At 45.5% G+C, this 15,345-nt stretch overlaps 3 protein-coding genes across 6 annotated transcripts in view; 1 reads left to right on the plus strand and 2 right to left on the minus strand.

Annotated features, from left to right (window-relative positions):
* The first annotated feature begins 383 nt into the window (after positions 1-383).
* Positions 384-2,771, plus strand: LOC131470805 (acidic leucine-rich nuclear phosphoprotein 32 family member E-like). 2 transcript variants are annotated; one of them, XM_058646801.1, is made up of 7 exons: positions 384-546; positions 1,137-1,286; positions 1,355-1,477; positions 1,611-1,770; positions 1,844-1,977; positions 2,067-2,124; positions 2,279-2,771. In XM_058646801.1, exons 1-7 carry the CDS (start codon positions 493-495, stop codon positions 2,356-2,358), a joined length of 759 nt encoding a protein of 252 aa, XP_058502784.1. In that variant the 5' UTR covers positions 384-492; the 3' UTR covers positions 2,359-2,771. The 2 variants fall into 2 exon arrangements, with proteins under 2 accessions (XP_058502784.1, XP_058502783.1); XM_058646800.1 differs by having other exon boundaries at positions 386-546; positions 2,273-2,771.
* Positions 2,772-2,996: 225 nt separating this feature from the next.
* On the minus strand, positions 2,997-12,238 carry bnipl (BCL2 interacting protein like). 2 transcript variants are annotated; one of them, XM_058646798.1, is made up of 10 exons: positions 12,022-12,238; positions 11,358-11,435; positions 10,168-10,217; positions 9,821-10,054; positions 9,548-9,742; positions 9,361-9,463; positions 8,623-8,754; positions 8,452-8,538; positions 7,156-7,254; positions 2,997-3,098 (listed from the first exon to the last, which is right to left on the minus strand). In XM_058646798.1, the coding sequence occupies exons 1-10, from the start codon at positions 12,144-12,146 to the stop codon at positions 3,074-3,076; spliced, it is 1,128 nt and encodes a 375-aa protein (XP_058502781.1). In that variant the 5' UTR covers positions 12,147-12,238; the 3' UTR covers positions 2,997-3,073. The 2 variants fall into 2 exon arrangements, with proteins under 2 accessions (XP_058502781.1, XP_058502780.1); XM_058646797.1 differs by having other exon boundaries at positions 9,821-10,081; positions 12,022-12,213.
* A 306-nt stretch (positions 12,239-12,544) lies between these two features.
* The window catches only part of prune (prune exopolyphosphatase), a 7,880-nt gene continuing 5,079 nt past the window's right edge, over positions 12,545-15,345 (minus strand). The window contains exons 6-10 of one of the 2 annotated variants that reach the window (XR_009241938.1): positions 13,847-13,938; positions 13,587-13,745; positions 13,383-13,473; positions 12,848-13,296; positions 12,545-12,652 (exon numbers count right to left, since the gene is read on the minus strand). Coding sequence is in view for 1 of the 2 variants with exons in the window: in XM_058646799.1 (XP_058502782.1) it covers positions 13,055-13,296; positions 13,383-13,473; positions 13,587-13,745; positions 13,847-13,938 (584 nt within the window). In the remaining variant the exon portion in view is untranslated. Of the gene's footprint in view, positions 12,653-12,826; positions 13,297-13,382; positions 13,474-13,586; positions 13,746-13,846; positions 13,939-15,345 lie in introns of those variants that run through there. The other variant, XM_058646799.1, reaches the window with a different exon arrangement.

Raw genomic sequence — 15,345 nt, forward strand, 5'->3', positions numbered from 1 at the left:
AATAATAATAATAATAATAATAATAATAATAATAATAATAATGTTATTATTTATAACGCGATCTTTTCCGGTAAAACTCGTAAATGTTTGTGACACTCGAAAGTCCGAGGGACCATGAAGTGCTCTGTAAAATATGGCGGCAGTTCACACAAAGAGTAGGCGTGTGTTAAGTTTAAACGTTTCATCTTCCTCCTCTTATTGGCTGAGACACGACGACGCATTTGTAATTCCAGCCTATCACAGAGAGGTCCTGGCTACGCTCAGCCTACGGGGCGTGGCCTTGTGAGTGGCTCATCTTTAAGCCAATAGAAGACAGAAATCTGAAAAGTTAATGAATATTTATCACAAAGAGGGCGTGGCGTGTGGGTGGAGGTAGGCTAACGAACATGGAGGCTCAGTAGTCGCCTGGTGTTCGCAGAAGACGGAGCATCTGTGATCCGCGTTTCTCTCTGTGTGTGTGTTTGTGTTCGTGTTCGTGTGACCTGGTCCAACATGGAGATGAAGAAGAGGATCAGCCTGGAGCTGAGGAACCGGAACCCGGCGGAGGTTCGTGTTCATTTACTTCAGTAGAGACGAGGAAGGCGGCGGAGGCGCCTCCGACATTTTGACCCAGAAAACAACTTCAACATGGAGGAGGAAACTCCCGCGGTTTGTCCTGTAGGGCCGTGCATGCGCGCGCGCTCACACACACAAAGACACACGCGCGTATATAGACCGTGTGTTCCGTTCCGTTCGTGTCCCTGTGTCCGGAGCTTCATCACCGTCACTTCATGTTAAAGTCGGTTACAGTGTGACCCCCCCCCTCTCTGTGAACGTGAACTCCAAACTCCGAATAATAATAATAATTATTATGATCTGATCCTTTTTGACACGTGACTCAGGTTCGGTGGAAGTTCCGGTGAATGCGGTTCATATCAGACCAAACAGGAAAGTTACGGGTCCAGTGAGCGGCTCTGGCCCCGCCCACTCTCTGTTGTTTAGACCACGTGACACCGTTATTACGTTCGTTCATTCGTTCGTTTTATTATAACAATAACTTGTTTTAATAACTTAATAGTGTGTCTTTAAAGACATTACATGGCTGTGTCGTGATTGGACATCACAGCTTTAATGAAGACATGTCTGTGTGTCCTCAGGTGGCAGAGCTGGTGGTGGACAACTGTCGCTCTAGTGATGGGGACGTGGAGGGACTAACGGACGAGTACACACAGCTGGACGTCCTCAGTATGGTCAACGTGGGACTGACGTCTCTGTCCACACTGCCCCCTCTGCCCAAACTACGCAAGGTCAGTGTCTCTGTCTCTGACGGTGTCTCCATGTGTCCACTATCTCTGACTGTCTGTCTCCGTCTCAGCTGGAGGTCAGTGACAACACCATCTCAGGAGGTTTTGACACGTTGGCAGACAAATGTCCAAATCTGTCTCACCTGAATCTGAGTGGGAACAAGATCAAAGAGCTGAGCAGCGTGAAGCCACTGGTGAGTTTGACTGATGCGCCTGAACGCGCATGTGTCTCTGACGCGTCTCCTGTGTCTCTGAAGCGTCTCCTGTGTCTCTGAAACGTCTCCTGTGTCTCTGAAACGTCTCCGGTGTCTCTGTCTTGTCTTGCAGCAGAGCCTGAAGAACCTGAGGAGTCTGGACCTGTACAGCTGTGAAGTGTCCACACTGGACGACTACAGAGACAGCGTCTTCGAACTGCTGCCTCAGCTCACCTACCTGGACGGTTTTGACCAGGAGGACAACGAGGTCCCCGACTCTGAGGCCGAGAACGGTGAGACCACGTCCAGGTCGTGTTGTCCCTATATCAAACTCTGTGTCCATGTTGAACCGAGTCTGTGTTGCAGACGTGGACGATGAGGCGGGGCCACTGGGAGACGATGATGACGATGAGGAGGACGATGAAGACGACGAGGACGGTGACGAAGGCTCAGACGAAGATGAAGTGGGACTGTCCTACCTGATGAAGGAAGGAATCCAGGTGAGTCCTCTGTGTGGTTGAGGTTCCACTCTGTCCTCACTGACGCTGTCCTCTGTCCTCACTGACGCTGTCCTCTCTGACTCTGTCAGGATGAAGACGACGATGGGGACTACGTGGAGGAGGACGATGAAGAGGATGAAGACGGAGGTGAGTTTATGTCACATGATCTGTGACATCAGCACTTTTTTGCCCTGAGGTCAGCTTGGGTTGACCTGTGTGTGTGTGTGTGTGTGTGTCTGTGTGTGTGTGTCTGTGTGTCTGTGTGTGTGTGTGTGTGTGTGTGTGTGTGTGTCAGATGCAGCAGTTCAGGGAGAGAAGAGAAAGAGAGAAGCAGACGATGAAGGTGACGACGATGATGATGATGACGATGATGATGAATAAACCACACCCCATCCTCAAAAGATCCCTCCCACCCGCCTCAGGTCCAGGATCGATTGCCCCCCACAAAACTCATCACAACATATGATGTCACACTGAGGGGGCGGAGTCTTTAACAGGCAATGTGTGTGTGTGTGTGTTACAGTTAAAACCAAATTAGATTTTTTATTATCAGTTGTTTTTATGATCACTTTCATTCTCTGACTTCCCATGAGTCTCAGTTGCTGTTGCAGTTTGTTGCTATGGCGATGACTCCGCCCAGAATCACAGCAGTGTGCTGTAAAAACAAAAGCCTGTTAGTGGCCCCACCCCCTCACATCTCGCCCCTCCCACTCTGTTCTGTAAATACTTTGTGTTTTTTGTGTTGAAGTTGTTTTTATTGTTTTGTTTTTGAATAAAAACATCTGAAAAAATTATTGATCCGTTTTTACATGTCTATCAGGACACCATTTCCTGTAACGTGGCGACGCCCCCTGGTGGTTTTATTTTTATGATAAAAATGTTTCAGGATTTTTCAGTGAAGTAAAAAATAAAGAGTTTATTCTGTGAAACAAAAATAGAAAAATAAACTTTTAAAAACATTTGCTGTAAAATGTCTGAATGAAAACTAAACAGGAACATGAATAACAGCAGCTCACAGGTGAATAAACAACAGTTTAAAAGTTTATTTACAGTTTGAACCTCAACGAGCCACTGAATCCATCCACCTCCGAGTTTGTCATCGAGTCAACTTTTCATCAAACCTGCAGAGAGTGAGACAGGTTTATCTCAGAGAGTGTGAGATGTTTGAGACAAAACTTACTGGGGGACAGTGAGACAGTTTGTTATGGTTACTAGTGTTGGGAAGTTCGACTCTTTTTACTGACTCAGATCTTTTACTCTCGGACAGTTTACTGAACAAATCTTTTTTTGAGTCATTTCGTCACCTAGGAAAGCAAATACACACCACAATAAAGTGACTTGTGTCCTTTATCCTCCCTGCCAAAGTGTATATATACTGTTGTTTAACAGCACGACGGGGACTCTGTAACTGTCACGTGACCTGAGCACGGACGCGCAGTTGAGTGAGTCGTGAACTAATCATTTCTGTTTCCTGTCCTGCTGACTGAGCTTATGCAGCTGCCTGCCATGTGGCGAAGGAAGGTACTGCATGAAAATGAACGAATCACTCACTGAGACGACTCATTACTCCCGAGTCATATAAAAGACGTTCACGAAAGACACATCACTAATGGTTACTGGAGGACAGTGAGACAGGTTGTCATAGTTCCGTGAGGACAGACAGGTTGTCATACGTACATGAGGACAGTGAGGACAGACAGGTTGTCATAGTTCCGTGAGGACAGACAGGTTGTCATACGTACATGAGGACAGTGAGGACAGACAGGTTGTCATAGTGACATGAGGACAGACAGGTTGTCATGGTTACATGAGGACAGGATTGGAGGACGATGCCTGCAGTGAACATATAGAAGCACTGGAGCAGACCGACCCAGCGGACAGTCATTGAGAGGCTATCAGCCGCACAGAAAAGACAAATGGACGCTGTTTTTAACACTAAAAGAGGACAAAGAACGACTGATGCATGAGTGGGCATGCACGATGACGAAGGCAGGAGTGAAGAGGAAGAGGATGATGGAAGCAAGCACACCATTTTTACCAGACCAGTAACCCGTGATAGTACCTACCAACCTGTCCACACCCACTCGACTATCAACAGGCAGGGTACCGGATGTGTCACCAGCCCTCCTCCTCGGCCATGGACCTACTCTCTTTTTCGCTCGACCTCCAACTCTCACTCGCACACCACGGCCACCGAGACTTTGCACCGCTACCGCCGACGACAGCATGTGGCAAGAGAGCACAGAGCACGCCAGCGACTTCAGTGCGGACAGCTCCTCAGCCCGACCCAAAGTAAAGTTTACGCCAGTAAGCCTGCCCAAATTCACTGGAGGAAATGCCTCCGCTCGCTTCTCTGTAAGTTGTTGCTAACTTTGCCGCCGCTTAATTGCCGGTTTCATCATGAAAAAAGAAGCACAAACTCTTTTCTCTCGCTGCAAAATAGACTGTTTCACAGAAGAAAAGCTTCCAGCCGAACGTCGCCATAAAGCAGCAAGCGAAAGACAGAAGCTGGTATGAGAAGGACTGGCTAACTGTTTGCCCTCAGACCAGCGCCACCAAACAAGCCTGGATTCAGACGGGAAATACAGACTTCTTCTCTGAAAGAGCAAAAAAGAACAAACAGACAAGGACACGTGGACAATGTGAACAAAAGAGTGATAGAGAAGCTTAAAGGAGAGATGGACAACATTCAAATGCCTGAAAATACACAACAAAATGTTTTTGTTGTATTTTCATTATCATTTAATTGAATCTTTTAAAATAATAATAATCAGGCATGAGAAAAAGCCTATGTGAAAAACTGACTTGGTGATTGCGGCCCCGGGGAACTATGCTCTCCCGGGAACCCGTTTCGAGAGACTCTTGCTGTTCTTGCGAAACCAAAGGTTTATGCTTACAAGAAAGGCACTTTTGAGGTCCAGCATGTGCAGCAAACAGGTCTCAATTGCCTTGTATGGGGTTAAGACATTTGAAGAGATAGTACCAACGAAAAGGTATATCTTAACAATAAGAGTGTGGACCTCACATGGACCTCCAAATGGCCTGCTACAGGTTGGATGCCATGGCCAAAGTGGGCCAAATAGTAACATCAGAGCACTTGGAGCAGTTTTTCCCAGAAGTTGGACCGGGGGAGCTGGCTTACCCAGAAAGCATCAATCTACTGTTCAGCACTCGAGAAAGCCCCCTAGGTCAGATAAACTGCAAAGGGTTGGTACCTTGGTGTTATGTGACGGTACCCTAGGCAAAACTGTGAGTGGTACGCACCCTGGCCTCGTCGAAGAAGTGGAGGTGACCACACGGTACTCAAAGACACACTTTGCACGCTCCATGAAGGCGGTAGTCGTCTAAGTCAAAGAACACTTCATATAAAAGTCGGGAGCCCGGACGACAGCCATGTGCAGTAAAGACATCCTTGAGTGGCTAAGATGGGACAGCATCCGAGCTGCCTGCGACCAGAGCCGGATTAACTAAATGGACTATACTAGGTGGACTGTATTTTTTGGGCCCCCCTCCATTGATGTTATTTATGAATTGAAATCTGAAACTTACCAAAGTTACTAATAAAAGTTAATTCACATTTTACATAGCGTAGTCTTTGGTTACGAGTTAGTTCTTTGTATGCCAAAATAAGTCATGTGTCGTATATTAAACAGTCTACCAGACTATTTTTTGATTTTTATTACCGTATTTATGCATTACTAAAAGGCTCTATTAAATGCTATTAAATTATCCTTATGTAAACAGAGCAAATAAGATAAATGTTGTAAGCTATTGCATTTTGCAGAAAATCTTAATTAAATGTGTTGATTAAATTGAATAGTTTAATAAGTAGTCAAATATACAAAGAGCAATAACATGTGCAGTAAGAGAAACTGTGCTGTCGTGGTAAAGAGGTTTCTTTTCATGGACAAGCATCACCTCTCTTCCATTGTCTGGTATTCAACACTCAGCAGCTCAGCTCCTGGTCTGGATGTTTCTCTGGATGGTGAACTGTGCAGTGTTGTTTTTGGAAGCCATTCTACATTTAGTCTTAGATTTAGTCTTTTGGACTAAAACGCTTATTAGTTTTAGTCACGTTTCAGTCATTTCTATAGTGCAGTGTCACACGTAAGTTTGACATGAAATTTCCTCCGCCGGTGGTGCGCCGCGACCGACTCTAGATCGGCTTGGAAGGGCTCGGTGCGAAGGTGGTTTACAGCGAACCCCCGCCCGGACCTCGCCGCGGACATATGCACTCGCTGCGGCTTCTCCCGCCCGCCTGCCCCCAGCGCGACTGTCGATCGGAGCAGACCGTCCTCAGAACGCCCTGACAGCGTCGCGTCATCAGGACGAGGAGCGTAAATCGTCTTGAAACGTGGACCAAGTCATTTTTAGGTTTTGATTGTCCCTCTGTCTGGGCCCCCTGCCAATCGGGCCCTAGGCACGTGCCCAGTTTGCCTTTTGCATTAATCCGGCACTGCCTGCGACCCTCGCAGGCCCTGTCTATATTGTGTGTATACTTAGATTCAGGAATCAGTAGGCCAAGTGGGAGGTGTAGAACTTTCCAGCAGGCAAAACTATCACTCTATTTATTGTTATATGTGATAGATATTATGTTTAACTCATTGGCAGCCGTTGACTGCTATAGACGTCAATTCGACTGCTCGGAAAATGGCTGGCAGCCAATGAGTTTTAAGAGAACCTCCAGTCTGTGTGTTTGCATGCACTGTTCTAATCAAAGCACAGTTGTTATGTGTCTCTGTCTACTACTAATCATCAGAAGGGTGAGGACAGACAGGTTGTCATAGTTACATGAGGAAAGACAGGATGAGGACAGACAGGTTGTCATAGTTACATGAGGAAAGACAGGTTGAGGAAAGACAGGTTGTCATAGTTACATGAGGAAAGACAGGATGAGGACAGACAGGTTGTCATAGTTACATGAGGAAAGACAGGTTGAGGACAGACAGGTTGTCATAGTTACATGAGGAAAGACAGGTTGAGGACAGACAGGTTGTCATAGTTACATGAGGACAGACAGGGTGAGGACAGACGTGTTGTCATAGTTACATGAGGAAAGACAGGTTGAGGACAGACAGGTTGTCATAGTTACATGAGGACAGACAGGGTGAGGACAGACGTGTTGTCATAGTTACATGAGGACAGACAGGGTGAGGACAGACGTGTTGTCATAGTTACCTGAGGACAGACTCAGGGATCTGAAGTCTTTCTGTCGGAATCATCGTTGAAAGTTGATGAAGATTTTGAACAAAGCGGATTTTCCTGCTGAACTTTTCACTGTGGACACAGAGGACACAGAGGTCAGGGGACACAGAGGTCAGAAGACACATAGGTCAGGGGACACAGAGGACACATTGTAAACAAATGATGGACATTTAATCAGTGATGAAGACAAGATGAAATGAGTTCATGACATAAATAAATGGACATGAATGTTTATTTATTTTACTCTGGACATTTGACACGCTTGTCTTCCGTCTTCTTTAAAGAGACATCACTGTCTATGTCTCACTGTCTGTGTCTCACTGTCAGTGTCTCACTGCCAGTGTACCACTGCCTATGTCTCACTGTCAGTGTCTCACTGTCAATGTCTCACTGTCTGTGTCTCACTTTCTTTGTCTGACTGTCAGTGTCTCACTGTCTATGTCTCACTGTCAATGTCTCACTGTCTATGTCTGACTGTCAGTGTCTCACTGTCTATGTCTCACTGTCAATGTCTCACTTTCTATGTCTGACTGTCAGTGTCTGACTGTCTATGTCTCACTTTCTATGTCTGACTGTCAGTGTCTCACTGTCAGTGTCTCACTGTCAGTGTCTCACTGTCAATGTCTGACTGTCTATGTCTCACTGTCAATGTCTCACTGTCAATGTCTGACTGTCAGTGTCTCACTGTCTATGTCTCACTGTCAATGTCTCACTGTCTATGTCTGACTGTCTATGTCTGACTGTCAGTGTCTGACTGTCTATGTCTCACTGTCAGTGTCTGACTGTCAGTGTCTCACTGTCTATGTCTGACTGTCAGTGTCTGACTGTCAGTGTCTGACTGTCTATGTCTCACTGTCAATGTCTCACTGTCTATGTCTGACTGTCAGTGTCTCACTGTCAATGTCTCACTGTCTATGTCTGACTGTCAGTGTCTGACTGTCAGTGTCTCACTGTCAATGTCTCACTGTCAGTGTCTCACTGTCAATGTCTGACTGTCTATGTCTCACTGTCAATGTCTCACTGTCAATGTCTGACTGTCAGTGTCTCACTGTCTATGTCTCACTGTCAATGTCTCACTGTCAATGTCTCACTGTCTATGTCTGACTGTCAGTGTCTGACTGTCTATGTCTCACTGTCAGTGTCTGACTGTCAGTGTCTCACTGTCTATGTCTGACTGTCAGTGTCTGACTGTCTATGTCTGACTGTCAATGTCTCACTGTCTATGTCTGACTGTCAGTGTCTGACTGTCAGTGTCTCACTGTCACTGACCTGATGAAGGGTTTGACCACAGTGATCAGAGCTCTGATGTACCAGGCTGGATGGACGACCAGCAGAGCCTTCAGGTCCTTCTTCAGTCTACACACACACAAACACAGAGACACACTGACACCTATGTCGCCATGGAAACACATGACTCCGCCCCATAGCTGTCCCTCATACCTCCTGTCGATGGACATGTAGCACTGATGCAGCCATTTGATGGCCGGCAGTTTGTTTCTGGGAGCCATCGCACACAAGTAGACCAGCAGGTAGTTCTCTGAGACCATGAGGTCCAACGTCCCCACAATGTACCTGCAGGGACACAGAGACACTGTCTCACACTCACACACAGACACAGTCTCTCTCACACACACACACACACAGACACTGTGTCTCACACACACACACACACACACACATACACACAGACACTGTGTCTCACACACACACACACACACACACACAGACACTGTCTCACACACACACACACACAGACACAGTCTCTCTCTCACACACACACACACAGACACTGTGTCTCACACACAGACACAGTCTCTCTCAAACACACACACACACACACACAGACACTGTGTCTCACACACACACACACACAGTCTCTCTCACACACACACACACACATACACACACACACTGTGTCTCACACACACACACACAGTCTCTCACACACACACACACACACACACACACACACACACAGACACTGTCTCACACACACAAACACAGACACAGTCTCTCACACACACACACAGACACTGTGTCTCACACACAGACACAGTCTCTCTCTCACACACACACACACAGACACTGTGTCTCACACACAGACACAGTCTCTCTCTCACACACACACACAGACACTGTGTCTCACACATACACAGACACTGTCTCACACATCCTCACCTGAACAGGTTGTCCATCACGTACTCATAGTTGTCCACCGTGTTTTCGGGCAGGTAACAGGAAGTAAACAGGATGATGGCGTTCATCCCGTCTCCATAGTAACCTGACAACCAATCAGAGTGAGAGTGTGATGTCACACAGGTGTGTGGGGGAGGGTTGTGTGTGTGGAGTGTGTTTGACCTCTGACCTCCGTGGGACAGGACCTGCAGGTACGGCTCCAGGACGCTCATGTCCACGTTGTATTCGTGTCCCACAACACTGAACCTCCTCCAGCGGCGCCCCCTGCTGTCCACCTGGTCCATACCCATGAAACTCTCTGAGTGCTCCACTGGGCTTCTGACCACGCCCACAGCCCCTCCCCTTCCCACACGGGGGAGGTCATCTATCAACCAGAGGTCACATGGTCACAATGTTTCCAAACAACAATGAGACAAACAACAACAGCGAGACAAATTCTCACCGTCCCACTCCAGCTCGCCATTGTCCGGCAGTGTCCCCGTCTCGCTGCCAGACGGCGTCTCCAGCGCCTCCAGGTTGATGTCCAGAGAGGGCGTGTCGTCAGTGTCGTCGGGCGTCGCAGACAAGGCAGCAGCAGAGAAACTGTCGGCACTTGGATCGCGAGAATCTTTGCGATTCAGCGTCAGGCTGAGAGACGGCGCCACCAGACGCTTCTTAGCTCCTCCCACAGCCATACCTGAGAGAGTGAGGGTGGTGGGTGGAGCTACACGGGAGTGGGGACATTTTTTTCATTTTTTCAATAATGAAACCAAAGTTTTTCAAAACTTTGGTTTAAATTTTTTTTCCTACCTTCTGATTGGCTGTCTGCCCCTGGACTGCCACAATCCTCTGGGAGGGGCCTGTGCCGCCAAACACAAACGTTCATGATTCAACACAGACAAGACGCTCTGTCGCCATGGCAACACAGACACGATGCACTGTCACCATGGTAACACTGACACGACAACATGTGTTTTTAGTTTAAGTGCTCTTAGATTAAGTGGTTTTAGTTTAAGTGCTTTTAGTTAAGTGTTTTTAGTTTACGTGCTTTTAGTAAATGTGTCTTTAGTTAAGGTGCTCTTAGTTTCAGTGTTTTTAGTTAAGGTGCTCTTAGTTTAAGTGTTTTTAGTTAAGGTGCTCTTAGTTTCAGTGTTTTTAGTTAAGTTGCTCTTAGTTTAAGTGTTTTTAGTTAAGGTGCTCTTAGTTTAAGTGCTTTTAGTTCATGTGTTTTTAGTTAAGGTGCTCTTAGTTTCAGTGTTTTTAGTTAAGGTGCTCTTAGTTTAAGTGTTTTTAGTTAAGGTGCTCTTAGTTTCAGTGTTTTTAGTTAAGGTGCTCTTAGTTTAAGTGTTTTTAGTTAAGGTGCTCTTAGTTTAAGGGCTTTTAGTTCATGTGTTTTTAGTTAAGGTGCTCTTAGTTTCAGTGTTTTTAGTTAAGGTGCTCTTAGTTTAAGTGCTTTTAGTTCATGTGTTTTTAGTTAAGGTGCTCTTAGTTTAAGTGTTTTTAGTTAAGGTGCTCTTAGTTTAAGTGTTTTTAGTTAAGGTGCTCTTAGTTTAAGTGCTTTTAGTTCATGTGTTTTTAGTTAAGGTGCTCTTAGTTTAAGTGCTTTTAGTTCATGTGTCTTTAGTTAAGGTGCTCTTAGTTTCAGTGTTTTTAGTTAAGGTGCTCTTAGTTTAAGTGTTTTTAGTTAAGGTGCTCTTAGTTTAAGTGCTTTCAGTTCATGTGTTTTTAGTTAAGGTGCTCTTAGTTTCAGTGTTTTTAGTTAAGGTGCTCTTAGTTTAAGTGTTTTTAGTTTCTCCTTAAATTTGTCATAAAAAGTGTAAAAATATAAAATATATATACATATCAACCCATGCTAACTTTAGCTGCAATGCTACGTCTGTTAGCGTTGACCCATCAATCAATGATCACTCACACACACGCATACATGCACGTGTACACACACGCACACCTCACAGGGTTAGGGTTAGGGCACCAAGAGTGTCAAAGGTCAAAGGTCAGACCTGGGAAAGCCATCGTCTTGCCACTCCTCCCTGAGCTCCAGGTCCTGGATGTTTGGGGAATCTGGAACTTCTCCAGACCTGTCAGGAACGATGACATAATCATCATCACCGTCACCATCATCATCATCATCATCACTATCACCATCATCACCACCATCACCACCATCATCATCATCATCACCATCACCATCACCATCATCATCATCATCATCATCATCACTATCACCATCATCACCACCATCATCACCATCATCATCATCACTATCACCATCATCACCACCATCACCACCATCATCATCATCATCATCATCATCACTATCACCATCATCACCACCATCATCATCATCATCACCACCATCACCATCATCACTATCACCATCATCACCACCATCACCACCATCATCATCATCATCACCATCACCATCATCATCACCATCACCATCACCATCACCATCATCACTATCACCATCATCACCACCATCATCATCATCATCACCATCACCATCATCATCATCATCATCATCACTATCACCATCATCACCACCATCATCACCATCACCATCACCATCATCACCACCATCACCATCATCACTATCATCACTATCACCATCATCATCATCATCATCATCACCGTCATCTTCACCATCACCATCATCACTATCACCATCTGTCGACTGTGAGACGACTGTGAGACGACTGTGAGGATGACCGACTCACACACACTGACCACACACACACACACACACACAGATCACACACTGACCCCACACACACACGCAGACCACACATACACACACACAGATCACACACACATACACACACACACACACACACACAGATCACACATACACACACAGACCCCACACACACACATACACACACACACAGACCACACACTGACCACACACACACACACACACACATACACACAGACCACACACACAGATCACACACTGACCACACACACAGACAGATCACACACACACACACACAGATCACACACACACACAGATCACACACTGACCACACACACACAGATCACACACTGACCACACACACACACATACACACACTGATCACACACACGGTCAGAACATACCTGTCCGTGTGTCCACTCATGATGTCACGATGATGTCACAGCATGTTCTGAACAACATGAACTCTCTCTCTCTCTGTGACTCTATGGGACTCGCCCTCTCTCGCCCTCTCTCTCTCTCTCTGCTCAACAGGTTGATCCACATTTCAGAGCAGAGGTGTCGTCTGATTGGTCGACGCTGACCTGCTCTGCTACAGGTCTAACAACAGTTACACACACACACACAGACAGACAGACAGACACACACACACATAGACTTCTAAAACTCCTCCTCCTTTGACCTCTGACCTTTCCTCATCATGTGTTTTTCATACTGATAAATAATCACATTGATTCTGTTTCAGATTCAAATCAATAAAACACTGATCAAACATTTTCAATTCACTTCACTCACTTTATTCCGTCATTCACAATAAAAGCCTCTCCATGGTAACAGGACAGAAACTCCGCCCACATGTGCAGGGGAGGAGGACACAGCTGAAGACATAGCTGAGGACACAGCTGAGGACACGGGACAGAGCCGAGGACACAGCTGAGGACACAGGACAGAACCGAGGACACAGCTGAGGATAGAGTTCTTGGGTCTGCTGTCGTTGACAGGTCAGAGGTCAGACTCCTCCCCTATTCTGTCGGCCATCTTGCTGACCTTGTCCACCAGATCCTGAGTGCTGATGTGGGGCAGAGCGCCATCTAGAGGACAACCCTCGATCAGACTGTTCATCGGTGTAGGAGGGACACCTGACTCCGCCCCCTCCCCATTTCCTAGGCGACCATCTCCATCCAGCTGCTTCAGGAAGTTTTTGACGATGGGGAGGAGCTTCTTACGAGACGCCACGGCGTTTCCTGAAGGAGACAGAAAGCTGATGATGTCACAGTGACTTTTGACCTGTGGAGACACTTGTTAGTTACCATGGAAACATGAAACACACCTTGATGATAGGCTGTGATGTGAGGATGGGGGCTGCTGATTGGACAGAGGTTGAGGGTGGGGCTATGGGCCTCTTCCAGGAAGTGGCTCACCTGTGGAGAGAAACAGAGGGGACGCTGTTGTCATGGCAACACAAACACAAACACCAGCAGCACCAGTGTGTATGTGTGTGTGTGTGTGTGTGTGTGTGTGTGTGTAGTTGTACCTGCTGCCTGCAGGTGGTGCTGTGGCTGAACACAGCGAGTTCTCTGATTGGCTCTTTGCTCTCAGTGAAGGAGATGGTCATCATCAGCAGCAAATCAAATCCAAGCTTTTGACAAAAAGCTGAGAGCTCCGCCTCCAGCTCCGCCCTCTGCAGGAACTCCTGATACACACACACACACACACACACACACAGAAGTGTAGTACACAGTAGTACACTGTGTATTACACAGTACTATACAGTGTTGTACAGTACAGACTGACCTCCAGTGTGATGTAGAGGACAGAGACAGCGAGACGCAAACTTCCTGAGACGACTTTCATGTCCTTCAACAACATCTGCTCAGTGTCCAGACCTGAGGACAAATACTGACATTTATACTAGACCTGAGGACAAATACTGACATTTATACTAGACCTGAGGACAAATACTGACATTAATACTAGACCTGAGGACAAATACTGACATTTATACTACACCTGAGGACAAATACTTACATTAATACCACACCTGAGGACAAATACTGACATTAATACTAAAAACTGAGGAAAAATACTGACAATAATACTACACCTGAGGACAAATAATGACATTAATACTACATCTGAGGACAAATACTGACATTAATACTACATCTGAGGACAAATACTGACATTAATACTACACCTGAGGACAAATACTGACATTAATACTACACCTGAGGACAAATACCGACATTAATACTACACCTGAGGACAAATACTGACATTAATACTAGACCTGAGGACAAATACCGACATTAATACTACATCTGAGGAAAAAATACCGACATTAATACTACATCTGAGGACAAATACTGACATTAATACTAAAACTGAGGAAAAATACTGACATTAATACTACACCTGAGGACAAATACTGACATTAATACTACATCTGAGGACAAATACTGACATTAATACTACACCCGAGGACAAATACTGACATTAATACTACACCCGAGGACAAATACTGACATTAATACTAGACCCGAGGACAAATTCTGACATTAATACTAGACCTGAGGACAACTACTGACATTAATACTAGACCTGAGGACACATACTGACATTAATACTAGACCTGAGGACAAATACTGACATTAATACTACATCTAAGGACAAATACTGACATTAATACTAGACCTGAGGACAACGACTGACATTAATACTAGACCTGAGGACAAATACTGACATTAATACTAGACCTGAGGACAAATACTGACATTAATACTACATCTAAGGACAAATACTGACATTAATACTAGACCTGAGGACAAGTTCTGACATTAATACTAGACCTGAGGACAAATACTGACATTAATACTACACCCAAGGACAAATACTGACATAAATACTAGACCTGAGGACAAATACTGACATAAATACTACACCCGAGGACAAATACTGACATTAATACTAGACCCGAGGACAAATTCTGACATTAATACTAGACCTGAGGACAACTACTGACATTAATACTAGACCTGAGGACACATACTGACATTAATACTAGACCTGAGGACAAATACTGACATTAATACTACATCTAAGGACAAATACTGACATTAATACTAGACCTGAGGACAACGACTGACATTAATACTAGACCTGAGGACAAATACTGACATTAATACTAGACCTGAGGACAAATACTGACATTAATACTACATCTAAGGACAAATACTGACATTAATACTAGACCTGAGGACAAGTTCTGACATTAATACTAGACCTGAGGACAA

This window comes from Solea solea, chromosome 13 (genome assembly GCF_958295425.1).
Source record: "Solea solea chromosome 13, fSolSol10.1, whole genome shotgun sequence".
NCBI lineage: Eukaryota > Metazoa > Chordata > Actinopteri > Pleuronectiformes > Soleidae > Solea > Solea solea.